At 47.3% G+C, this 25,753-nt stretch overlaps 2 protein-coding genes across 3 annotated transcripts; one reads left to right on the top strand and one right to left on the bottom strand.

The window, feature by feature from the left end:
- The first annotated feature begins 1,882 nt into the window (after positions 1 to 1,882).
- On the top strand, positions 1,883 to 4,895 carry LOC121446771 (glutathione S-transferase Mu 5). Its single transcript, XM_041649545.1, has 8 exons — positions 1,883 to 2,026; positions 2,391 to 2,466; positions 2,762 to 2,826; positions 3,408 to 3,489; positions 3,579 to 3,679; positions 4,188 to 4,283; positions 4,373 to 4,483; positions 4,685 to 4,895. Exons 1-8 carry the CDS (start codon positions 1,979 to 1,981, stop codon positions 4,781 to 4,783), a joined length of 678 nt encoding a protein of 225 aa, XP_041505479.1. The 5' UTR covers positions 1,883 to 1,978; the 3' UTR covers positions 4,784 to 4,895.
- Positions 4,896 to 20,534: 15,639 nt separating this feature from the next.
- Positions 20,535 to 25,445, bottom strand: LOC121448764 (glutathione S-transferase Mu 2-like). Of its 2 annotated transcripts, none has more exons than XM_041653008.1 (8): positions 25,313 to 25,445; positions 24,977 to 25,052; positions 24,498 to 24,577; positions 24,147 to 24,228; positions 23,943 to 24,043; positions 22,972 to 23,067; positions 22,780 to 22,890; positions 20,535 to 21,081 (listed from the first exon to the last, which is right to left on the bottom strand). In XM_041653008.1, the coding sequence occupies exons 1-8, from the start codon at positions 25,346 to 25,348 to the stop codon at positions 20,992 to 20,994; spliced, it is 672 nt and encodes a 223-aa protein (XP_041508942.1). In that variant the 5' UTR covers positions 25,349 to 25,445; the 3' UTR covers positions 20,535 to 20,991. The 2 variants fall into 2 exon arrangements, with proteins under 2 accessions (XP_041508942.1, XP_041509028.1); XM_041653094.1 differs by having other exon boundaries at positions 24,513 to 24,577.
- Between the last annotated feature and the right edge of the window lie 308 nt (positions 25,446 to 25,753).

The following is a 25,753-nucleotide window of genomic DNA, read 5'->3' as shown; positions in this document are numbered from 1 at the left end:
CCCAAATGAGCAATGCTCATCATTGCTATCCTCCTATGAACATGGCTCTCGGTCTAATCCAAAGCTCTTGGTACAGCTGAAGGCATGGCACTCACAGCAGCAGAGAAGCTGCTGCTGACAGCTGTGGGCTTTGCTCACGCTGGCTGGTGATTCAGAGGAGTGTGAAGAGGTGAGGTACCTACCACACGCTCTTCCTGGGAACTTCCACTTCAACTACTGTTTGTTAGATGGGTCAATCATGAGCTTCCCCCTGCCTGTTTCGTTACTGGCAGAACACAGGCATATTACCTGGGAGGGGCAAGTCCTCAGGTCCACTGTGCAAACTCAGGCAAGTCGGTCCACCCTCTGGACCTCTGTCCTCAGGTTAAGTGTGTGTTTGGTTGTCTGTGGCATCTCCTGTCTTTCAGTCTCAAAACTCATGAAATGAACTCTTCTCCACAGAAGAGAAGCTATGCTTTCGTTGATATACTCTATGGGTAAGGTTTGATGTTCTCGTGGATTTAAGATCCCCTTGTAGGGTCTTAAGAAGGTCCAGGAAATCTTTTTTTTTTTTTGGCTGAATTTATCCAAGCCCACATCATCCAGAGCAGAGTACCTTATTTTCAGATGTCTCTACCAATTCCCTCAACTTCCCTGGCCTCATGAAAGCATCTCTTGTAGTTAGGAACACAAACTAAGAAAGCAAAATCTTGGAGGGGGAGGAGGAGGAGGAGGAGGAGGAGGAGGAGGAGGAGGAGGAGGAGGAAGAGGAGGAAGAGAAGGAGGAGGAAAGGCCTTCGAAGTCTTATCAAGGGCAAACTTAATCAGAAAAGCTAAGGTCTTAAAATGGAAGGAGATACTAACCCATTGGCCTTGGCTTCTCAGAGCTAAAAACCAGGAAAAACCTAGAGTGTTCCCCTGACTTCATATTAAAGATGATAGCAAGATAAGAGGCTATACAACTAGCCGAGCACAGTGGAACCAGTAAAAGTATTAGACCATCCTCAATCTGAATCCTGGATCACCAGGGGAACTTGATGGGCTTACCCATCTTCTCTAGGCCTCCACTCCTTTTTCCAGAAAATAGGCAGAACATGCCTGCACACAGCCTGAATTGGACTATATAACTACAAGTGAAACACCCCGACCATTGCCTGGCATGCTGGGATGCTCTATTCGCGGGGATGTGATTTAGTCTAATGCTTCAGGTTAGTTTGTCAATGGCTTTTATTTTCTTGGGGGATTATAAAGTCGCGTGTCTCTATACCAATTTCTTCTTTTTTTAGTACAACATCTTTTTACAAAGTCTGAAGCTTGAATCAGCTAAACTATGGAAAAGCACGATTTCCCACCACCCAGGCTCGAGGAGTAAATGTTGGGAGCCCTGGATAGCTGTGCTGTGGAAGGTGAGCAGAACACTCTGGACTCCCCTAAATTTCTCCTCCACAATAGCCCACAAATCCTCTTGCCTGCCCAGAACTGACAGAGCCACTGTGTATCTTGGGTAGAGGATAGATAGTTCTATCCCCAAAGAACTTTTAGGTATTGCCTTATACCCAAATCATTTCCTACCTCACAGTTTTATGTGTCTATGTGATTTATTAGTTCTTGTTGTGTTTTCCTTCTTAGCCCTTCACATGTCCCTCCAAAGGAGCCTAAGACAGCGGTCCCCTTGTGCTCAGAATTCCAACTCCCACTGACCAATGTCAGCTCATTATGCGGCATGACTCTCACGCTCCCCGGGTAACTAGGGTCCAGGTCCCCACTGCCGGGGTGGGGACGCGTCAGCAGCCGGGGAGGAAGTTCGCAACACAAGCTTTCAGGCGCCTCAGTTGCGCGTGCGCGCCCGTGGCCCCCGCGACTACGCGAAAGGCGGGTGGAGCACGGGGCGAGGAAGGAGGAGCCAGTCCGATCACAGTGGCCCCGCCCACAGCGTCCAGTATATAGTTGGGCGCCCACAAGCCTTCGCAAATCCTCGCAGGGGCTCAAATCTTTCAACATGTCGACTAAATCGTCTATGGTTCTGGGTTACTGGGATATTCGCGGGGTGAGTGGCTCCTCGCCAGCCCAGCTGCTGGGACGGAGATGCAGGCGGTGTCGGTGGGCTGCAGCCAGTGCGGAGGGGGCCTCCCAGCTGTGACCAGGATCAGCTGAGCTGCCCTCCGAGGCCTACCTCCGGCCAGCCTGTGGGGTCCCCAGGCCCGTGGGGAGAGGAGGAGACCGGACATTTCGGGGCCAGAGCGAAGGGGCTGCTTAACGACAACTTTCCCCGCCCGACAACTTTTAACACGATACAGGGACTTCGCAGCTTTGGGCTGGGGACGTTGACGGGCGGGGGTTGGGAGCGAGTGGCAACCGCGCAGGCGCGCTGACCGGGGTCCTTCTCCATTACCCCCCCCCCCCCCCTTTAGCTGGCTCATGCCATCCGCATGCTCCTGGAGTATACTGATACCAGCTATGAGGAGAAACGGTATACGTGTGGGGAAGGTAATGTCTGTGGGTACCGGTGGCCCCCTGCACTGGGCCAGGGTGGCCCTCCAGTTGTCTTTCACCCAGGGAGGAACACTACACCGAGGTGGTATGGGTCCCCTGCTCCAGTCAACTGGGAACTGTGTCAAGAGAAGCTCAGTCATGGGATTTTTCTCTTGCTGCCCAATCAAATCTTACGTAGGCTGTAGAAACCCAAGCGTTAGGTTTTGGGGATTGGGAACTTGAGGTATCAGGACTAAGTCATTTCTCGGCTTGGCTGGTAAGGGAGTTGGGTTCCATTTTTCTCTTACAGCTCCCGACTATGATAGGAGCCAATGGCTGGACGTGAAATTCAAGCTAGATCTGGATTTTCCTAACGTAGGTGGTGGCTTTGGAGGAGTGGGCAGAAGGGAAGGCCACCTGCCTATCAGTCTTTTACTTCGTCTCTGGTTTGGGAGAATCTAGAATAGAGGCTCTTCAGATGCAGAGAATGGATAGAATCCAAAGACCATTGAACAGGGGGAGAGCAACATTTTAACTCCCACTAACGACTATCAAACACTAACATTTTTCTCTCTCAAAAAGACAGGCTATAAGAGACATTAATTACTTAGCCCAGGGGTGTGACTTTGTCACTGATAGAAATCTCCTCAATCTGTCCTAGTATCTTCTTAAGTGTCATGGTTGTTAAATGCTCTTTAATGTATCCATAAACACACTACTCTTAGTTTTACTTTAAAATATAAAATATTTACAGTTTGCTTATAAAAAGTATTCCGAGAAAGTCGACATGCCATGTATACATTCTCACTGACACACAGAATCTCGCGCGCTTGTCTAGAATCAGCTGGGGACCGAGTGCTAGCTATTTTCTTTCTCCGAGCTTCTGTTATCTCATGTTTACTGCCTTGCAAGTCTCTGTTCCCGAAGAGTGGAACTATGTCCTGGTTTCCTTCCAGCTGCCCTACCTTATGGACGGGAAGAACAAGATCACCCAGAGTAACGCCATCTTGCGGTACATCGCGCGCAAGCACAACATGTGTGAGTGGCCCAGCGCTGATGTGAGAGAGCCGAGGCCGAGGCCCGAGGTGGGTAATCCCGAGGGTGACTTGTGGCCATCTGACCTACAGGTGGGGAGACTGAAGAAGAGAAGATAAGAGTGGACATCATGGAGAACCAGATAATGGACTTCCGCATGCAGCTGGTTCGGCTCTGCTACAATTCTGACCACGTGAGTTGCTTTACCGGGAATCAGCTGTGCTGGGTTTCAGGCAAACGTGCTAAGAACTGGCTCGGCTCCCTTCTGTGGTCGCCATCTTTTCATTGACCCAATCTGTAAGGATTAGAAACAGGTTTTATTTTTTGGTTTGTTTTGTTGTGTAATTCCGGCATTAGTGTCTCTTCCTTTCCAAAGCTAGCTTCCCATCCTGCCTCCTCCAAGTAAAGGCGATAAGAAACTGCCTAGAGAAAGGTCCGCTGTGTCCATCACTGAGCCAGGCCCTGACTACAGCTGTGAGCTATTGTGTGTGTGTGTGTGTGTGAGTGTGAGTGTGAGAGTGTGTGTGTGTGAGAGAGAGAGAGAACACAATGTGTGCAGAGAGAGAGAGAGAGAGAGAGAGAGAACACAATGTGTGCAGAGTCCAAAGACAGCATTAATGTGGACCTGGAAATCCAACTCTGGTCACCCCCGTCGAACCATCGTATCCATCCAAGAACAGCATTGTTCTTTCCCCTCCTAGGAAAGCCTGAAGCCTCAGTACTTGGAGCAGCTCCCTGCACAGCTGAAGCAATTCTCCTTGTTCCTGGGGAAGTTCTCATGGTTTGCAGGGGAAAAGGTAGGAAGGGGACACAGGAGAGGAACCCGCCTGTCTCTGCAGGTCCTGATTCATTCCTCAGGCCTGACATCTCATTGTCCTCCTTCTAGCTTACCTTTGTGGACTTCCTCACCTATGATGTCCTGGACCAGAACCGGATGTTTGAGCCCAAGTGCCTGGATGAGTTCCCAAATCTGAAGGCTTTCATGTGCCGTTTTGAGGTGATTTCCATGTCCCTTTCTCACAGAAAAAGCACAGGCCCCATTGTACTTCTGCCTAAAGGAGTCAGTAGGTGCCTCTGGGTTGCTAAGCAACAGCTGAAAGAACTAGGTGAAGGCAGCATGTGAATGCCACTGTTTCTCGGTGTGGGCCTGCTAGGCGGGAGTGGAGTCCTAATGAGGCCTGGTATGCTGTTCCTTCAGGCTTTGGAGAAAATTGCTGCATTCCTGCAGTGTGACCGCTTCTTCAAGATTCCAATCAACAACAAAATGGCCAAATGGGGCAACAAGTGCTTATGCTGAGCCAGGGACGCTGCTGCTGCTGCTGCAGCTGCTGCAGCTGCTCGCTTGGCCGTTCCATCCCAAGGGCCTGCGTTCTGTCTCCTGCTCTTTCTAATAAACAGCAGTTACATTAGCTGATGTCTGGGCGGATTTCTTGTAGGGGTAAAGACCAAAGGAGGAGGGGTGAGGTGATGATAAGAATGACTTCCCAGCTGAGTTCAAGGGCAAGACGTTTTCCCAAGCCGAGTGGACACTGGAAATAGAGGTGTTGCCCCATGTCAGGGGGAAGCTGCTTTAAACAGACATGGGGCTCTTCTGGAGCCAGGAAGATAATCAAGTCAAAGTGTGTGGTGCTGATAGACTCAACAGAGCTGGAACTCACAAACGGCCTATGTTGAACACGGGAGAGCATTTGATGTGATAAAGGTGGCATTTTAACTGCGGGCTTGTCAGTAGAATTGGAACAGTCGGTTACTAATTAAACATTAGCCCTAAACCTCATGCTAGGTGATGGACAGCTGGTGAACCTGAGGATTGATACAGGCACCTGAGAATCCACCAGCCTCAAATTCAAATCCTATCCCGCGGCCCAGCCGTTCATCTCCTATGAGCTCACTGAAAACGTGTATACCCTAAGAGGTAAATTGTATCATAAAGGAACAAGTAGATGCCACATAAATGCCCAGCAGCGCTAGGGAATAACGTATGGCATAAAGGAGAATGAAAGGTGAGTGTGGTGGCAAACACTCGTAATGCCAATGTTAGGGAGGCAGAGACAAGCAGATTCCTGCCCAAGTCTAGCCAAGTAATGGGTTCCTGACCAGGGAGAAAGATGGATGGCTTCCTGAGGTCCGGCTTCCACATGTGAGCACACGCATGCATGTACAGCTAAGTGCACACAGAAGGGACTACAGGAATCAGCATGGAAGGATCCCCAAGGTACTTGTTGAGTCCCCAAACTAGTTTACAAATAAGGAAGTACAGCTCACCTCTTTAATGATTTAAAGCATCCATTTCCCCACAGACACACGTAAGTGAATGCCTAAGAGCATAGGGAGACGTGACCAAGCTGACTAGGAGGCTGACTTCAGGTGAAGCTAAAATGACCCAGTTTCCAGAGTAGGACTTAAAGGCAATTTCCGAGATAAGCTAAGAATACCCCTTTTAACTATGAGAATGTGTTCGTGCATAACTAGTTTTAAGTAAAGGAAGCAAACTTAAAGTCCTATAGAGACTGAATTGGCATTGCTCTCCATTCCAAAACACAATTTTTATGAAGCTTTTCACTCCCCAGAGAACGACCTGGAGATCAGACACCAAAGAGCTCACCAGTAAGGGACACAGTCGGAATGGCCTGAAACCCAGTGCCATCTGGAGGGCCTCCTCAGAACAGTGGAGATGCAAGATCTTAGGCTCGTGGCTCAACTGCCACTCTTCAGAATTCCTGCCAGCCGTAGTTAGGTGTTGAGGTCAATGTCTCGGCTGTGGGACATGAATTTCCAGCGTGAGGGTGTGGTATGCCCTGCTAAGACTTCAGGGATTTGACAAGGACGGAGAGGCTTAGTGCACTCCTGTAACCAGATGGACAAGACGACCAGAAAACAAATAGCAATACGCTATTCATCGCTGCGTATCAATATTACAAATTTATCAGCCCAATATAGCACATGCCTCCTGGACCATGGTTTCTCAAGGTCTGGCCTCAGCTTTACTGAGATTCAGCTCAGTTCTCATGAAAGCCATATTCAATGTGAGTGAGGGTCATGATCACATCTCAAGGCCCAATTGGATAAGGATCTGCTTCCAAGCTTATGTTAATAGAATTCAATTTCTGCTGCCCTTCTAGACAGCGACCTCAGTTTCTTGATGGGTGACAGCTAGAGGCCACCTTCTCTTCCTTGTAAACAAGACCTTGCCAAAATATGGCTAAGTCAGTAAAAGAATGTCCTGGGAAGAAAGATGTAATCATGTGTAACACAACCATGGCACTTGCATCCCGTGTCTCTGTCCTGTTACGGTTTGAACACTGAAAGCCCTCTGAAAGTCGATGTTAAAGGCTTGTCCTTCAGCTGGTAGCACTTCTGGGGGGTGGTAGACCCTTTAAGAAAAGGGGTCCATGGGGGAAAGTGAGACTCTGGTCCTTCTGTCTCTCCCAACCTGTCTTCCTTCCTTCCTTCCTGTCTCTTTCCCCTCCCAGCCTCTTGTCTCTTGTTTCCTGACTATCACAGGTTAAGAGGCACATGCTCTCATCGCGAGGAACTGTGCTACTGCAGATCCAAAGCAACAGGGCCAGGGATTGCAGTTTCTGACATTCTGAGTCAGAATAAATCCTTCCCCCTTTAAAGCTGATTTATCCCGGGTATTTGTCACAGTGGCAGAAAATTCACATGCAATTGGAGGGAAATCAGCCACTCAAGGGGAGGGCAGTACACAAGGGACACACATTGGGGATGTAGAAGCCATCTCAGAGTTTACTCACTGCAAGGCAGAAGGCAAGGAAATAGAAAAATTAGCCTTCCATCTTCTAGTATAAATTCTAAGGTGACATAAGAAAGCACACAACACACTTCATCTACAGATGACTATGAATTCCAGATATTCAGATTATGAATAAATCATATCTATTTTTTTCTGGGCATTATATTGATGGTCATTTTTATATGGTCCAAAAAGCAGTGAGCACCTCCAAAGGAAGAGAGGTGGCTCTCCAGTCCCCAGTCAGTCTTGAACTTTTAATTCTAACACAGTCAAAGAAAATAATGCTGTACCAACGGCCCCCTTTTGGTTGGTTCTAGTGAAGATAGCCTATCATCTCAAAAAGACAGAGGGGTGCAAATACTGATAAATTAGTGATGAATTTATATGAGCCACCTCAATAGGTAAAAAGGCCTTATCAATGCCTTCGGTTTGGTGGAGCAGTTCCCCGAAAGTCTTGGGGAGGTTGGCTGGTTTTGTTGTTGAAGCTTTAGCCTCCAGCTTAAAGCATTTCCCAATCAAATGGAAACCAGCTTAGGCGATTAAAAGACAATTCATGGTAGAGCTGCTTCCTGTTGCAGTGGGCGGAGCAGGGACACTGATACCCTAGGTCTGGATCTGCCTGGAAAGCCAGCTTAAGAGGGCTTATGAGAACACCTGGCCTCTCTATGGAAATTACACATTCCTGTTTCTCCACTGTGGGATAGATCCCTTAAATGACCATGCTGAGTAAGAATGACTGAGCTGGATGGCGAAGGGGAAGAGAAAAGGTTGGAATGTATGTAGTCAGTGCTTTTTCTAGTGGGCCAACAGCCCCCATCACTTGGCTGCTGGGTTCGACCTCGCTGAACTCCCTGTGGAGCACAGGTTGGACTCTAGCTAACCGCAGCCTGGGTACCCACGCGGACTCTTCCAGGCCCCCACCAGTGGCAGCCTCCTGTGCACAGGTCTTCTCCAATAAGTGAACTGCTACCCAGATTGTTCTGAGCATTAAGTCAGTATTCCTAGAACACTGGGAGATCAATATTATAAATATTATACAGACTTACAAATCTAAACTCTATGAAGCACCATGTTTTCTTTCTTTCTTTCTTTCTTTCTTTCTTTCTTTCTTTCTTTTTTGCTTCTGACATATCTGGTTGTCCTTCACTTTCTCTACAGCCCCATTGTCTAGCCCAATGCCATTCTTCTCCTCCAAGCCTAGAACTGACACCTGCGGAGGCCTGTGGAAGCCACCGCTTCCCCTTGAGAAAGCTCTCAATCCTAAATGTGGACTTGTCACCCACTTTGGCCCGTTAAACACAATAAAAAATTCTACATATTTCCCAAGGAGTAACTTGAAGAGCCAGTGCCCAAGTTCCTACATCGGCCCATGCTCTGTGGAACTCTCCCCGTTCTGCCTGAAGGCAGAACACAGAGTCTCAGGACTGCTTGTTCCTAAAATAAACGCAAGTAATTCAGACAGAAATGCTCAGAGTTCGGACAGAAGTTCAACTTTGCGGAGGTCCATGAAGACAGACGAGCTCTGGGGCCTGGGAATGGGTTATTTAATACCATAGCCTGACTCACTCCCCGCTTAGGCCAAAATGGAATGAAATACTTTTGAAAACAGACAAGGATGGGCCTATGAGATTTTCAATGGGAATAATTATAGGTGACGTGTTACATGAGACTTAAATCCGGAAGAAAAGATTAAATAGGAGTATGTATTTGACTCTTAAGTCGATACTGCTGTGTTATTAGAAAGAAATATCTTCAATAAAATAGGAGTAACACAAACAGGGTAATTATGTTCATAGGGTTGCAAGTTTGAAATGAATTAGAATTATTAGATATATCTATTTTTATTAAGGTATACAATTTCCAATTATGTTACCAAATATTCTCTCTGGTTGTTTCAGATTAGGTCTCATATATAGCCAAGTTACCTCAAATCCATGGTGGTGATTCTGCTGCCTCACCCTCTCCAGACTGTCTGGAAACCTGATATGCTTTTTCTTTTTTTTTTTTTTTGGTTTTTCGAGACAGGGTTTCTCTGTGGCTGTGGAGCCTGTCCTGGAACTAGCTCTGTAGACCAGGCTGGTCTCGAACTCACAGAGATCCGCCTGCCTCTGCCTCCCGAGTGCTGGGATTAAAGGCGTGCGCCACCATCGCCCGGCCTGATATGCTTTTTCAAATGAGATTGAAATCACCTCTGCTTCCTTCCCAAAGCACAGTTCACATGAGAGATCTACGGGGTATAGGTAATGCAATGGACCCTAAGGCCTCTCAAGTGGATCACGCTTTGGGGGAGACTATGGGACTATCTCACAATGTAACTTGTTCCAGAAAAGCCTGTTCTGTTTTGAAGTGTAATAATAGCAATCTGCGGCTCAGCTGGTAAACTAATTGCATGCAAGCGTGAGGACCTGGGTTCAAATCCCCAGCACCCATGGAAACACCCCCACACACACACACACACACTGCAGGACACTGTGGGGCACAGAGACAGGTAAGTCCCTGGAGCTTGCTGCCAGCCAGTCTAGACAGTTAGTATGTTTCAAGTTCAGAGAGATCCCCCCTCTCTCAAAAAATAAGGTGAAAGCAATAGGGTGTCAGGCACCCATCCCCCACCAGACCTCAGGGTGGTGTTTCTACTCTCAAGATAGGTTCTGTCTGGTTCCTCAGCCACGAAGAGAGTAGCCAGGAGCTATTGACAGTCATACCAGGTCAGCTGGTGGGCATAAAAGACTGTTTCCAGAAAGCTACTAAGAGCCTCAGGCTTTTCAGAGCACGGTAGGTTCTGAGCTTTCCAATTATACAGATCATTGGTTGAAAAGGTAACATTAACCATGAACGAGTGATCCCCAATTATACAGATCATTGGTTGAAAAGGTAACATTAACCATGAACAAGTGAGAAAGGGAAACTTTGGGTATTGGGCCCACCAGGGGTGCCTCTGCCCAAGATAAGCGCCTCCAGAAGGCCCCATAGCCAGAGCCATTCGTATGTGTGAGGGGGTAGAACAGATTACACCTCCAGGAGTGGCTACTCCCCCTCCCTGGGCAGAGCTGGCCACTAGAGCAGTCGCTGAAGAGAGCGGGGAAAATAAAAGGTGAAAATGGGTTTGTTTGGTTTTTTTTAACCTTGTTCCAGATCTTAAAATTAAGGCACTTAGCTTCTCCCCCTTCAGTATGGAACTGGCTGTTGATCTATTATAAATGTCCTTATTATTTTGAGGTGCATTTTTTTCTGTACCTAATTTGTTGAGCGTTTTCAATCCCAAAAGAATGTTAGATGTTTTAAAATTCTTTTTCTGCATCTATTGCAATGATCACCTCGATTTTTCATTCTCTTGGTGTGTTCTAGCCTTGGTGCATTCGTTGACCCATGCCTACACCCCTCAGACAGATCCTACTTGCTCTAGGAGAATAATCTTTTGAACATGCGGTTGGATTCAGCTTGTATTTTGTTGAGGTCCTCCAGAGTCCCTTCCTGCTACATTCTGAAGATTTTCATCTACAGCATCTTGTTCGGACCCTGCATAGGAAACCAGGGCTGCGTCCATAGGTAGCCACGGCTGCTGTGGGCTCTTCCCTGGAGGCTTGACTGGGAAAGGGTTTAATGCAGATGTCCCGTCTACGGCTGACCACTCGTGGTTGCGTAGTCTCAGTGCTTTGACCATCATCCGTCTCCTCATTTGCCTCTACTCATTACACAAAGAAGCTTTTCTGGCTAAGGTTAGGAGCAGCACAAATCTATGGGTATAAATCTAGATATTTAGAAGGCAGTTTGACAACATGACCACTTAGAAAACCCACATCGGTAAATCTTCCTGCAGGGCCTGTCACTTCCCTGGCCGTGTATCTTGACCATGCTTTTAGCACCTGGCATTGGTTCCCTCCTGTGGAACAGGCTCAGATCCGATAAAGAGAGTGTTACCCCACAGACAGTCTTGCCAACTATGGTATCCGTGCACACGTCTTCTCTGGCAGGTAGGTACTATAGCATGCACGATAAAGAAAAGACAGTTGCTGCCTTTTTCCCTCACTATGATGTCTAGCTAGCCAGGAGAGTTTGTGCCTGGGTCACGACTGCTTCCTCTGTGCACTAAAACCAACACCTGTGGTATTTGCAGCATAGGGTCTTACAGTCTAGTGACAAGAGCAACGGCAAGAGTTTGTATTGTTTGGGGTGCCTGTAGGTCTCCCTACTAATAACTCAGAAAGAAGTAACGTGGACTTTCACTCAATAACCCTTGTCTTCTAGAAACTGCACTATCCAAGCATATGGAGTACTTCTTTTAAATTCCTCTTCTTAAAAAAAAAAAAAACTTAACTACCTACACACTAGCAGAGTTTCAGAACACCTTTTCACAATGCTTAGTTTTAGTTGCCCATCCTCATGTTTCCATCCTATGTAAACCTTTAGGTTTTTTAATTTGGGCTCTAGGGGGTTAGATCCAAGCCCTCATGTTTGTTTGTAAGACAAATATTTCACTGATGGAACCATCTCCCCAACACTAGTTTCTTGTTGGGAGCCTTGTGGCCTAGTTTTGGACCAGTTTATGAGTTATGAGTGCTTGTTCAACGGGTCTCCAGATGAGGCAAAAGCCCACGGGGACAGTCTCACTCGGCGAGGACCAGTGGACGTTGGGGCAGTGCAGACCACTGCTGGGACCACATGGCCTGCACACTCTCTTCTCTCTCATAACACTGATGATTCTCTTGGCAGTTTTTAGTGCCACTTTGTCACACATGGGAAAGATGTGCTCATTCCCAGAAACCCCGTGTTTTCTCAAATATTTTCCCCTAAAATTCTTTGTGAGCTGAAGCTTCTCAGGTTTCCTGTCTGAGGATGCCAGACTCTGGGAGCGGTTCTGATTCAGCGCTGACAGGATTGGCGGCAGATCACCTCTGTTTCTGTAAATATGTTTTGAACAAGATTGTTGTTCTTGAGGTGTGCCTATGTCAATCACCTTTTAGTTTTGCGAAGACAGGATGTACCTGGTTCGATATTTGGCCAAGGTAGCAAAATGATAAGGGTTTTTGTTTGTTTGTTGTTTGTTTGTTTAAAGATATTTTGCTGTAAAAGTTGGGAAATTCATATTTGACATATTTGTTTTTGCAGGAGGTTAACGTTAGAGGATGGGAAAAACTTGTTTGTTAGTATGGAAAAACACACTTGTTTCTGATGTATAAAGAAAGACAGAGAATCTATTCGGGGCTGCCCACTCGTGTGAAACTCATCTGGTGGTTGGACACTTCATTTCTTCACACTGTTGCCCCTTCCCCATCTCCAGACCTGAGTCCAGACAGCAGCAGGACGGCCGCAGTTTCTCTGTCATTTACCTGGAGAATTTTATTCATACGGTTAAGATAATTATACCCAGATAAACAGCTGAGAAGATGGTTTCCTGAGTAAGACTGCTTTCTCTGCAAGAATGAAGACTTGAGTTTTAATATCTAGCATCAAGATAAAAGCTATGCATGGATCCATGTGCCCATCACCCCAGTGATGAGGTGTAAGATGGAAAGACCCCTGGAGATTCATGTGTCCCTCACCCCAGTGATGAGGTGTAAGGGTGGGCTGGAGATTGCTGTCCAGTCAGCCTAAATGGAGCTGTGAGCTTCAGGTTCAGTGAGAGACCCTATCTTGAGGAAATGCGGCAGAGAGAGATGGAAGAAGGTACCCAATGTTCTCCTCTAGCCTCTGCTGTGTGTGTATGTATGGAGGCATGCGTGTGTGCGTGTGTGTACGTGTGTGCATACATACCATGCACACAAATAAATAAATAAAGTCTTACCATAGCAATTTTTAAAACTTTATTTCTATTTTCATTGTAGTTCTCACCTCTCTCTCTCTCTCTCTCTTTCTCTCTCTCTCTCTCTCTCTCTCTCTCTCACACACACACACACACACACTTCCTTTGTAGTTAACTGATTTACTTTAGTATTGTGCTTTGATTCTTTGAATATCCTGTTGAGTTTGTCTATGGTGGATTTTTGCCTGTGACTACCATGAGGCTTACAAAAACACCTTTAAAAAATTATAGCTGATTTGAAATGATACCAACATAGCATGATCATAAAGACATGGAAAGAGACCTCAAAAGGAAATGGAGAATTTTTAAAAGTTAGACACTTGCATTCCATTCACCCACACTTTGAATTTTTGATGTCTCATTCTGCATTTTTTTATATTTCTCATGTTTTAACATAGGGTTGTAATCTAATTATTATTGTCTTGCTTTTTTTACATTTCATATTAAAGATATATTAGATATTTCATATGAAGATATACCAGATATAGGTTAATTTGTATAGTTATTCTTTTTAAATTGGTTGTTGTTGTTGAAGATTTATTTTTATTTCATGTGCATGAGTGCATATATGTGTGTGTACCATGTACACGCCTGATGCCCACAGAATCCAGACTAGGCCATCAGATCCTCTGAAATTGAGTCACAGGCAGTTGTGAGCAGCCATGTGGGTGCTGGGAACTGAATCCAAGTCCTGTGTAAGAGTAACAAGCGTTTTTAACCACTGAGCCTTCTCTCTAATCACCTTGTAGTTCTTATTACTAGTGAGGGGGTTTTGTTAGTTCGTTTTTATCTATGTCTTAGTCAGGGTAACTATGGCTGTGATGAAACACGTTGACCAATAGCAACTTGGACGGGGGAGAGTTTATTCCACTCACAGTTCATCATCAAAAGCAGTGAGCTCAGGAACTCACGCAGGGAAGGAACCTGGAGGCAGGAGCTGATGCAGAGGTTATGAAGGGGGCTGCTTACCGGCGTGCTCCTCAGGGCTTGCTCAGCCTGCTTTCTTATACAACCCAGGACCACCAGCGCAGGGATGGCACCACACACAATGGGCTGGGTTCTCCCACATCAATCACTAATTAAGAAAATGACCTTCAGGCTTGCCTGGAGCCCAGCCTTGTGGAGGCATTTTTCTCAATGAGGCTCCCTTCTCTCGGATGACTCTAGCTTGTGTCAAGTTAACATAAACTAGCCAGCACAATCTCCTAGTGTTTTCTTTTTGCTCATAAACATGTCTTCCTTTTAATTTGGAGAACTCCCTTTGTTATTTCTGGTTAGACAAGTCTGGTCAAGTCTGAGGGATGTATTCTCTCAAGTTTGCTTGTCTGGGAACAAGGCTCAAATAGAGGGTGAGTGAGTCTGTTTTCTTCCACCATGTGGGACCTGGAGGACCTAACTCAGGTTCTCAGTTTCAGCAGCAAGTGCCCTGACCCACTGAGCTATCTCAGTGGCTCCAACAGGTGCTCTCTGACCTTCTCTTACTGGGTATGTGCGTTCTGCTTCAGGTCTGGGAAATTTTATACCACTGTCTCTTTCAATAAACTTTCTAAACGTTTGCAATTCTTAAGCCCTTCTTGAAACACAACAATTCAAGTACTCCTATAATGTTATCTCAAAGACCCCATACATATTTTCTTGTTCTTGTTCTCTTTAGCTCACTAATACTTTCTTTGCTTTGTTCTGTTCTAATATCGATGCCTTTTGCTGCATGTAAAAATTGACTCTTTTAGCCAGGCGGTGGTGGCACACGCCTTTAATCCCAGCACTCGGGAGGCAGAGGCAGGCAGATCTCTGTGAGTTCGAGACCAGCCTGGTCTACAAGAGCTAGTGCCAGGACAGGCTCCAAAGCCACAGAGAAACCCTGTCTCAAAAAAAAAAAAAAATTTTGACTCTTTTTTTTAAGCTCAAAGATTACCTTTGTAGAATTTATTGCTTCCATTTTTGTTAAATTTCTCTTTTAGAGTATCATTTCTCTTTGTTCTCTCTTTTTTTTTAGATTTATTTATTATGTATACAGCATTTTGCCTTCATGTATGTCTGCACACCAGAAGAGAGCACCAGATTTTATCATAGATGGTTGTGAGCCACCATGTGGTTGCTGGGAATTGAACTCAGGACCTCTGGAAGAGCAGCCAGTGCTCTTAACCTCTGAGCCATCTCTCCAGCCCCCTTTGTTCTCTTTAAGCTCATTTCGTGACCTTAAAGTGGCTGTTTTACATTTCCCATCCTTATACTAGTTCCTATATGGTTGGTTTCTAGACCCTTCCTTGAATGTTTCATGGAGTCATGGCTTCCTAATGTTCTTGATGCTTGCTGCTCTGTGGCAGCCTCTGGACGCTAAAGGGTTTATGTATTTACTCTAGAGTTTGAAACCTGGCTTTGTTTGCATCAAGTTTTCCAGAAATTCTAAGCAGGCTGTTTCTCCCCAGCCCACTCTGAGCCGTTAGACACTCCCGTTATTTCAGCAATAAACGGTAACAAAGTTCAGGGTTTTTTATGAGGTCACCACTGAAGTGTTGTTGTTTGTAGACCACTGGAGGAAGATCAAAGTTTAGGTTGTCCCCAGATCTGTAGTTACGTGTTCTTGGAATGAACAACAGTCCTTCCCAGTGAGCCTCTTTTTTTTCTTTATTTTTTTTGTTTATTTTTTTTTTTTAGTTGTTGAAAAAAAATTTTCCGCCTCCTCCCCATTTCCCATTTCCCTCCCCCTCCTCCCACACATTGCCCCCTCCTCCCATTACCCTCCCCCTCTCGCCCTCCCCTCCACTCCATTCCCCCTCCCTCTCGAGAATGAAGAACAGTCCAGATCCCCTGCCCTGCGGGAAGTCCAAGGTCCTCCCACTTCTATCCAGGTCCAGGAGGGTGAGCATCCAAACAGGCTAGGCTCCCACAAAGCCAGTTCATGTATTAGGATCGAAACCTAGTGCCATTGTCCTTGACTTCTCATCAGCCTTCATTGTCTGCCATGTTCAGAAAGTTCTGTTTCATCCCATGCTTATTCAGTCCCAGTCCTGCTGGCCTTGGTGAGCTCCCAATAGATCAGTTCCATTTTCACAGTGGGTGGGTGCACCTCTCGTGGTCCTGACTTCCTTGCTCATGTTCTCCCTCCTTCTGCTCCTCATTTGGATCTTAAGAGCTCAGTCCGGTGCTCCTATTTGGGTCTCTGTCTCTATCTCACTCCATCACCAGATAAAGGTTCTAAGGTGATATGCAAGATATTCATCAGTATGGCTATAGGATAGGGTCATTTCAGGTTCCCTCTCCTCAGTTGCCCAAGGTACTATCTGGGGACATCTCCCTGGACACCTGCGAGCCCCTCTAGAGTCAAGTCTCTTGCCAACCCTAAGGTGGCTCTCTTAATTAGGATATATATTTCTCTGCTCCCGTATCCACCCTTCCTTTATCCCAACCATCCCATTCCCCCAAGCTCCCCCAATCCTCCCCTTCTCACATTTCTCACCCCAATTCCCCTTAGCCCCATGCCACCTCACCCCCAAGTTCCCGGTTTTTGCCCGACAATCTTGTCTACTTCCCATATCCAGGTGGATGACTATATGTTTTTCTTTGGGTTCACCTTCTTATTTAGCTTCTCTATGATCACAAATTATATGCTCAATGTCCTTTATTTATGGCTAGAAACCAATTATGAGTGAGTACATCCCATGTTCATCTTTTTGGGTCTGGGATAGCCCCGTGAGCCTCTTTCTGGGGCCAGGGTCCACCCAGATGCCTCTCTCATTCAGAGCCAACAGTCTATAGTCAGATGCTAAGATTCTGCATGAATCGTAGACGTAGTATGACTATTTCTATATGTATCCATTTATTGATGAGGATCATACTTTCTTAGTATAATCAGTACATCTGACTTCCAATCAGTTAGCTCTAGTGCAGCCTAGGTAGAATCACCACAGATGGTCTAGACTCTGGCTCATATACCATATGCCACCACCAAAGCCACAGTGCTGTGTCACTGTGAGCTCACAGCCTGCTGAGACCTGGCTGAACACAACCTTAGGAGAGCACAAAGGTCTGCACGACTATGGACTGATTATTGCTGAAGTCAGCTAATGGCTAAAGATCCCCACAGCCACAGATGATGCTGGCCAGGATAGAAGTCCAAAGAGTGATGCCCGACACCAAGGCTGTTCCAGAAATTCTATCCATGAACTCTATCCTGAGATGGGGGACAGTAGGACCTGTTCAGTGCTAGGTTTCACCAGCCTGGCACTGCGTTCCAAGATGAAGTCCTATGCTTCCCATCTCATTCTAGCCCTACAGACTGGAGTCTTGCTCCATATCATAGAGTAGGGGTAATGAGGGTGAAGACAAGTCCCTTGACCTCCAAGGGTGACATTGAACTGGTCCCCACCACAGTCTAACCTGATCAGTGATCTGCACACTCTTAGGGAAGAGGGGTTTCCCTAGGGCCTCTCTGAGACCTGAGACTACCAATGACACAGATCCAGACTACCTAATCCACCAGCACACAGATTTCTGTTGGGAGCCAAAGTAGACACAGAAAAATCTGTCTGGGAGCTATGACCTGGGCTAGGGGCCTACAGCTTTTGCCTACTGCTAGGGCTCATCAGAACAGGTCCAACACAGCTCTAAGGCAAAGTCATATAGAATTTCATGTGTCCTGCTCCCCAGAGAATGGAGCATTGCTTCCCTTTCTGCTCTAGTTGAAGGAGCATGGCAAAGGTGGTCCCTTTGAACCCCAGCTAATACGGTTCCAGTGGCTCAGTCTGCAGATACTGACCTTGGGGCAGGGTAGGTGAGTCAGCTGAGGAAAGGCAGGCAGTGACAACCCTATCTTTTTCAATACATCTCTCCTTTTCCATATAATAAAACCAGTCACTATGACATCTCACTTGACTCTGGTTTCTTTGGGGGTTTGGTTTGTTTGTTCTTGTTTGGCAGGGACTGGGAGTGAGGAGGCCGAAAGGGTCTTGTTATATAGTTTAGGCTGGCTTGGAACTTAGGCTCTTCCTGCCTCAGCTTCCCAAGTGTTGAGATTATAGATATAGCCATGGCTCACCTGGCTTTCTTAGCTCTGTGAACAGTGTCATCCTGTCAACAGATATGTCTTCAGAAAGATGGCTGCTGGGGAGGCAGGAGTCACACTAGGCAGGAGTCACACTAGGCAGGCCCCTTATTTTACGTTCTTCTACTTTTAATTTTTTTTTTTTTATTGTTTTTTGGGTTTTTTTTTTTATGTATACAATAGTCTGTCTGTGTGTATGCCTGCAGGCCAGAAGAGGGCACCATACCTCATTACAGATGGTTGTGAGCCACCATGTGGTTGCCGGGAATTGAACTCAGGACCTTTGGAAGAGCAGGCAATGCTCTTAACCACTGAGCCATCTCTCCAGCCCCCTACTTTTAATTTTTTGAGGAACCACCATTATATATACCCGCCAATGATGGGAAAGGCATTAATGCCCCCCGACCCTCACCAAATATTTTAATTTTTGAATTTTCATAGTAGCCATCCTAATGTACATGAAGTAGAACCTCATTACCGTTTAGCTGTCCCTTTCTCTAATAATGAACAAGTCATGATTTTCTGAGTGTTTCCTGGCATTTGAATATCTTCTTTTTATTTAATTAACTTTTTTCACGTTTATTTTACATACCAACCACAGTTTTCCCTCCCTCCTTTCCTTCCCATCCATCCCCCCACCTCCCATTTACCCCTTCTCCATCCACTCCTCCTCCATCTCAGTTCAGAGAGGGGAGGCCTCCCATGGGCTTGAATAAAGCATGCCATATCAAGTTGAAACAGGACCAAGTTCCTGCATCAAGGCGGGGTGAGATAATTCAGCATAGGAGACAGGTTCCCCAAAGCCAGGACATAGGGACAGGTCCTGATCTCACTGCTAGGAGCCCTCCAAACAGACCAAGCTACAAAACTGCCACACACATGCGAGGGCCTAGGTCGGTCCCATGCAGGCTCCCTGACTGTTGGTTCAGAGTTGCAGTCTGGATTATTATTGTATTCTTTTTACTTAACTTTTATTATACCGTCACTCCTAACCTTCATTGCGTTTTTCCATTTTATTTTATTATTTTTTGAAACTTGTAGTTCGAATCTACCTTTTGCATGCTAAGTAAATGTTCTACTACTGCCTTATACCCTAATCCTGTTTCCTTTTTCAATTTCATTTATCTCTAAAGTATAATAGACCCTTAGCCTAATTAATTTTGATCTTACAAGTTTCACAAATTTTGAGCATTTACTAGCTGTTTTTTTATTATTTATCTATTTATTTATTTACTTATTTTTGAAACAAGAAACCAAATCACTCTATGCAGCCCAACCAGCTTAAAATTCACTAGGTAGACAAAACTGTCCTTAAACTCACACAGATTCCCCTGCCTCTGTCATTGTGAGTTCTAGGACTGAAGGTGTGTGTGCACCCCCTTAGTTGGAGAGTTCCATATTAATGACTCATTTATTTCACAATAACCCTCACAAGTTGCCGGCAGTCCCTAGTTCCTTATGGTAGCAGGTAACCGCTGGCAGCTGGCATGTAAACAATGCCCAGAAGGGACCTCCTCCAGAGCTACTCTCTGTTATAGGCAGTGCCGACCAAGGTCAGAATCCATGGTCTAGCAGCTGCCATGGGAACCTGTTCAGCAGATTCTTCTCCAATGAGTCCAGCTCCTTTGTGGATGATCTGGTACAAAATACCCCTGACTTGGCTGCTCGTACACTGTGGCACTGGGGCCCAGCAAGCTGGGCTGCCTCATCTCAGACCGTGCTCTTCCATGGGCGGCTGGGGGGGCCTCTTGAATTCTGGGATGGAGAGAGACTCTGGTTCAGACTGTAAGGCCCGAATGTGGAAACCTCGTTCTGCACCTCCTCAGGCTAAGAGAAAAATTCCCAGAGTGCCAAGTGCTGCTGGCTGTGGAGCTTGGCACAAGGATTGCTGAGCACAGTGCTTTAGTTTCCCAACTGCAAGAGCAGTGCCGGTGGGCCAGGCTCCCTCACACACATTACGCAAAGAGATGCGAAGTCCAACAGGCCCCGCATCTTCCCTTTGATCAATTTAGGATGAAGTTCGGTAAAAAAAAAAAAAAAAAAAAAAAAAAAATAGCCCAGACACAAGCTGCAAACGGTGGGGAACGTTTATGGGGAAACATCCTGAGACTAGGAGGAGAGGTGTCTAGTTTAGGGAAAGCTTCTGGGAGAGATGAAAGGTGTTTCCCACCCCCTCCCATGAGCCCAGAATCTCTCTGCACATTTCTGTGGAGGAGCCGCTGTGAAGGAACCCCAACACAGAAGCAGAAGCAGCACCCTCCTAAGGAATCCCAGAGTGGGCAACACAGAACTGATGACCAGAACATCAAGAACTATAAACGATCTTTCATTTGTGTGACCATCAAGATCACACACACACACACACACACACACACCTCCCTTCCACAGAATAATGACTGCCCAAGCAAGTCAACGCAGTCCTGAGAGACACAGGCAACAAGACACAGAGCAAACGTGGTTTAGACTTTACTGGAGATCAACCAGGGCTGGACAGTCCCATATCGAGGGACAAGGGTCTATAGATTAAGGGACTGGTCCTTCTGGCGATGCTGGTCAGCCCCACACTGAGGATGGGAACTTGAGCACAGGCAGGACTGGTTTCTTTGGCGGTGCTGGGGAGCCACAGAGCCAAGTGCACCCCTTTATTACCCCCAGCCAAGCTGAGGGCCACTTGGATCTAGGACAAAGGAAAGGAAGGGGAGGAAGGGAGTGTGAAGGAAAGGGGAGGTGGAGTTAACAGAAGCTTGACTTGGGAGACGCTGAGTGGAAAAGAAGAACTGCTAGGGCCTTTCAGAGGAGAAGAGAAGGAAGAAGGGAAGGAATGGGAAGACTGACCCAGAGGTGCAGGGGCCCATATGTGACGCATGCTAAGGACCAGCAAGCACAGTTCCCTTGTAGTAAGGGGTCCTACTTGTTACCCCACACAGCTATCTTCAAATACATGGGGCCTGCAAGGAAGCGGCTGGACTTCATGTAGGCAGAGATCTTCTTCAGGGCCTGTGAGTGGGGAGGAGAAAGCAAAGCTTAGGCCTGTAGGCCCGTTGGGCTGACCAGCTCCACCCCATGAACTCCACGTGGGCCTGAGATCTGGAGCAGAGTAGTCAACCTCAGCTCTGGAGAAGGATCTCTTCGAATTCCTTTCCCTAGTGTCCCACTTCAAGAGGGGCATCGAGTGCAGAAACAGCTCTATCCTGACGGCTTGGCGACCTCTAGACAGTACACCATAGGTTTGGAAAAACCACTCAATGACCCTGCAAGATCGGTCCTAACTGACCATTTATCAGGAGGGAACCTGAACTCCAGAGAGGTTAAACAACTTCCTGCTATACACAGCCCTGTTTTTTCCCCCACAGGGAAGATTCTGCCTGCATTTGCACACCAAGGAAGGAGCTGCCAGAGAAAAAAAAAGAGTTCACAGAGCATGCCAAAGTAGCTTGGAAAAGGGCCCAGATCGTACACAGAAAATCCTGAATGGAAGTATTTCAGATGGAGGGAGGCCCACCAGGAAAAAAGCAAGGCAGGGGTCTGATACATTCCCAGAGAGAAGACAGTCTAAATTTCTCCACCTGGTACCTGGGCCCAATATTACTCTACCGCAATCAAACATATCTCTAGCTCTAATACGGGGGACCGAGTCAAATTTCAGTCACCCTGCACGAATTTTACCGAGAATCAGTTCCCAGATAACTAAGTGCTGAGGAATTCTAAAGCCCAGGACTACGTGTTTACTATGAGCCAGAGCACCAGGCCCGAGGCAGCAGCTTTTAACTCTCCCTTCCCCCTTTCCCCACGGTGATGCCAGCTCTTACATAATCCCCAGAGCTATTCAACTTGGACCAGAAACAGAGCTAATGGGAACTAGCTGAGAAAACACATCACTTGATAGAGAGTGGAGAATGAAAACAGATTCCAGGCCTGAAGCCTGAAGGGGGAGAGAGAGAGAAAGAGAGAGAGAGAGAGAGAGAGAGAGAGAGAGGAGAAATAAAAAAGAAAAAAAGAAAAGATCACACTAACACACACACATACACACACACACTAAGTTAATGCTTCCAATAAAGTAGATGGGGGGTGTCAAACACAGGGGCCCGGGTGTCACCCTCTTACAAGGGCCCACTTGTCTACTCAATCCAAGCACCTTCTACAGTCTGAGCTCTCCATGTCTCCACAATGGGGAAGGGAGAAGCAAAGTGTTCTGCAGGTCAGCTGTGAAGACTCTTTGTGTCGTGAGACTGCACATGAATCCCGCTGTCCCTTGCCTTCTTAAATGCCTAAAGCCAGATGTTTGCACACTTTTGTCACCTTCTACTTCTCAAAAGGGTCCCGGACAGGAAACCCTGGTTGAACAAAGTCCTGAAACTTTTCTTTTCATCACAAGACAGGAAGAGTCGCCAGTGTTGCCCCGTAGAAGTCAGGGGCCCACATGGAACAGGCCCCCAGGGCTCAGAGTTGAGACCTTGAGCAAGTGAGTTACCCTCCAGTCTCAGTTCATCTTAGGGGTCTGATAATTCTATCCACCTTGTAGGAATCTTATAGTAATACATTTGATCCTATAACTATCAAGTGTTGAGCACAGAGCCTCACAGAAAACCAGTGCTCAGAAAATGCTAATTATTCTTTTACATTAAAAGATTAGGAAATCACCCTGGAAAGGGGGAAGGGAAAGACATCTAAGAAAGAGGAGGATCAAGACATCACCTCAAAGCGGGCCACAAAGTCCTTCAGGTTGGGGAAGGCTTCCAAGCATTTGGGCTCAAACAGTCGTTGCTGGTCAAGAATATCATAAGCGAGGAAATCCACATAGGTGATCTGCAGGAATTGAGGGTCAGTGAGACAGGATCTGAAGCCTGGGAGGAATGGCAGCTCCTTCCCTCTCCTCCCTCTCTTTACCTTGTCCCCTGCAAACCATGGCCGCTTGCCCAGGAACTCAGAGTAGAACTTCAACTTCTCAGGAAGACCCGCTAAGTACTCTGGCCTCTGTTTCTCCTGAAGTGGGTTGGGGGGTAAAAACCGGTCACCATCCTCCAATACAGGCTTCACAGGAATGGAGGGGAGAGCATGCACCTCCTCAAGACTGGCCCTGAGTCAGCTTCCTGACTTTCAATGAGCTCATCTCTGCTGATCAGAGCCCTCTGGGCACCAGGTCCCACATGTTGGAGGATGAGAAGTCAGATGGGAATACTGTCATGACACTTGGTTACCCTGTCCCCTTAAGAGACAAACCCCGCCCACTCCCCCTTTCTGTTTCTCTTCTGAAGAGATGGCTGCTGCCTCTCTCTCTTCTCCCCCTCTCTTTTTTCTCTCCCCCTCTCCCTCCTCCCCTTTCCTTCCATAACCCACTAAATAAATTCTATACACAAACTCTGCATGGTGTATCTGTGTGTCTCTTACCCGCCAAGGAGACCCGCCTAGGCTTGGGGTCACCCACTGACCAGCGGAGGCCTCTGGCCCACCATGGTCTCCCACCCACCACTTTAAAAAGAATAACAAATACAACACTTATGGCCCAAATCAGATCCTGGGGGTCAGACTCAGAGGTGCTTAGGAGGTGCCCATACACCTGTCACACTCTGGACTCAGATGGCCAGTGCCATCAAAGAAGCAAAACACTACATGCTCAAATGTTTAAAAACTGAACTTCTAGCTTGTGGAATCCAAGCGATATCCTAGAAGTGGTAGAAACTGACCCACAGTGGCTATTTGGCAAGATTCTGGAGTCATGAAGGCCACTTGGTTGCTGGGATAAGTAAGGGCTTAGAGAATCAGCACTGCTAGACTCAAATGCTGACCTTGACCAATACAGATGTGAACTTAGGACTTTAACTCCAAACCCTGTCTTCCCCATCCACTGGGGGACTCACAAACTCAGGGCTGTAGCAGACCATCGCAAGCTGGAAGCGGGTGTCCATGACCTGGTTCTCCAAAATGTCAATACGAATCCTCTCCTCCTCTGTCTCCCCACCTGCAGGACACACAGCGGAATCTCAGCACGCACACGCACACACACACACACACACACACACACACACATACACGCCAGCCAAGCCCAGGGAGGCCCCACTCACACAGGTTGTGCTTGCGGGCAATGTAGCGCAGGATGGCGTTGCTCTGAGTGATCTTGGTCGATCCATCAATTAAGTAGGGCAGCTGAAAATACAAGCAGGGACAGTCAGATGGGATATGGGGGCCCTGCATTCCTTCTCTGGGTGAGGACAGCCTTGGGACCTGGCACTCAGTGTGCCTGACATGGGAAACCCTCCACGAGCACAGTGCACACTGAATGGAAGAGCTGGGACACAGCCCATCACCCTGTGCAGGCACCAGGAATGGGAGCAGGACAGCAGAAGCTCTGACCCCGAACCCCCTCAGCCAGACAAGGAGATGAGGTGAGGATTCCATGCCTTCCCCAAACCTCCCTTCCCTGCACCTACATTGGGAAAGTCCAGGCCCAGCTTGAATTTGTCATTCAGCCACTGGCTTCGGTCAAAGTCGGGAGCTGTAGTGGCAAGAGTTGAAAAAGAAATCACCCTAGTTCCTACCCTCCTATAGGAGTCAGGCAAGACCCCACCCCACCCCCACCCCCACCCCCAGGCAGGGAATCTGCAACCTCACACTGAGTGTGTATTCCAAGGTAACAGGAGGGAAGAGTGTCTGGAACTGTGGGCCCTGCAGGCCTAAGGTTTACAAGAAGTTTAGACAAATGCTAATTTACAAATATAGAAAAAGTCATAGCCCTGCATTTTAAGACCAGACTGCCTTCTCAGGGTTTTTTGAAGGTCTAGTTGAACTCTAGTTCTAACTGAAAGAGGCCCGCAGATCTGGGCAACAAGGGGCCAGGCACAGGGACTCCTGAGTGCCACCAATCAGAAGCAAGAGTCTAAGAGGGTGTCATTACCATTCCCCATGGTGTATCTCTTCTCCTCATAGCTTGAATCAGTGTATTCCAAGAACAGGCGGACGGCGTGGCACAACTAGAAGATACTGCTGATCAGAGAGGCACACTCCTGACTATGTCTCTATATTTTAATCCTTACCCATGATCTAACAGTTCGTACACACGGTGGGACGGGGAGAGGGAGAGAGACTAATCTCAAACATCTAGAGCTCTGAGAAGTACAGGCTGTGGAATCCAGCAAGGGGGATCCATTTCCTGGAGAGGCTGCCAACTACTCAGCACATTCCCGCCCGCCCGACGTTCCCATCGCACTCGGCTGTCAGACCCCGCTCTCACCCCACGGATATCCCAGTAACCCAGTGTCATGGGCATGGTGGTGGTGCTTTCTGGCTTCCGCGGAGCTGTGTAAACTGCGACTGCACGATGGTGCTCAAGGTGAGAAGCAGCCGCACTGGTAATGAGCCCTCTCTTTTTGGTCCCGCCCCCTCTTTCTCCGCCCCGCCCCGCCCCGCCCCGCCCCGCCCCGCTCCTGTTAGGATGGGCTCCCGCCAAGGTCTTCTCTCAGCTCCCAACCCTAGTCCCAAATCCAACAAGGCGGAGTCAAATCTAAAGTAGCTTCGTCAGTGTGACCTCCTTCCTAGGGTTTGGAGACGACCCCTAAAGCCCGAGGGATGGCTCTGCAGGTCCCGTCCCTGCCTGCGCCGCGCCGCAGTCGCTGCCTCCTTCTCTCCCCATTCCTCAAGCTGTCACGCAATGATCTCTCCTTCTGTCCTCTAC

The sequence above is a fragment of the Microtus oregoni genome, unplaced genomic scaffold (genome assembly GCF_018167655.1).
Source record: "Microtus oregoni isolate MIOR12 unplaced genomic scaffold, Mior012 000000F_ref0000247, whole genome shotgun sequence".
In the NCBI taxonomy this organism is placed as follows: domain Eukaryota; kingdom Metazoa; phylum Chordata; class Mammalia; order Rodentia; family Cricetidae; genus Microtus; species Microtus oregoni.
The sequence above is the reverse complement of the archived record's forward strand: the minus strand, read 5'-3'. Positions and strand labels throughout refer to the sequence as shown.

Coding starts and splice junctions, on each gene's coding strand:
- LOC121446771 (XM_041649545.1), top strand. CDS start 1,979: ATGTCGACTAAATCGTCTATGGTTCTGGGTTACTGGGATATTCGCGGG. Junction 2,467..2,761: donor ACGGTATACGTGTGGGGAAG/GTAATGTCTGTG, acceptor TTTCTCTTACAG/CTCCCGACTATGATAGGAGC. Junction 3,680..4,187: donor TCTGCTACAATTCTGACCAC/GTGAGTTGCTTT, acceptor TTCCCCTCCTAG/GAAAGCCTGAAGCCTCAGTA.
- LOC121448764 (XM_041653008.1), bottom strand. CDS start 25,348: ATGCCCATGACACTGGGTTACTGGGATATCCGTGGG. Junction 25,053..25,312: donor GTTACTGGGATATCCGTGGG/GTGAGAGCGGGG, acceptor AGTATCTTCTAG/TTGTGCCACGCCGTCCGCCT. Junction 22,891..22,971: donor CATGGTTTGCAGGGGACAAG/GTAAAGAGAGGG, acceptor CAATTCCTGCAG/ATCACCTATGTGGATTTCCT.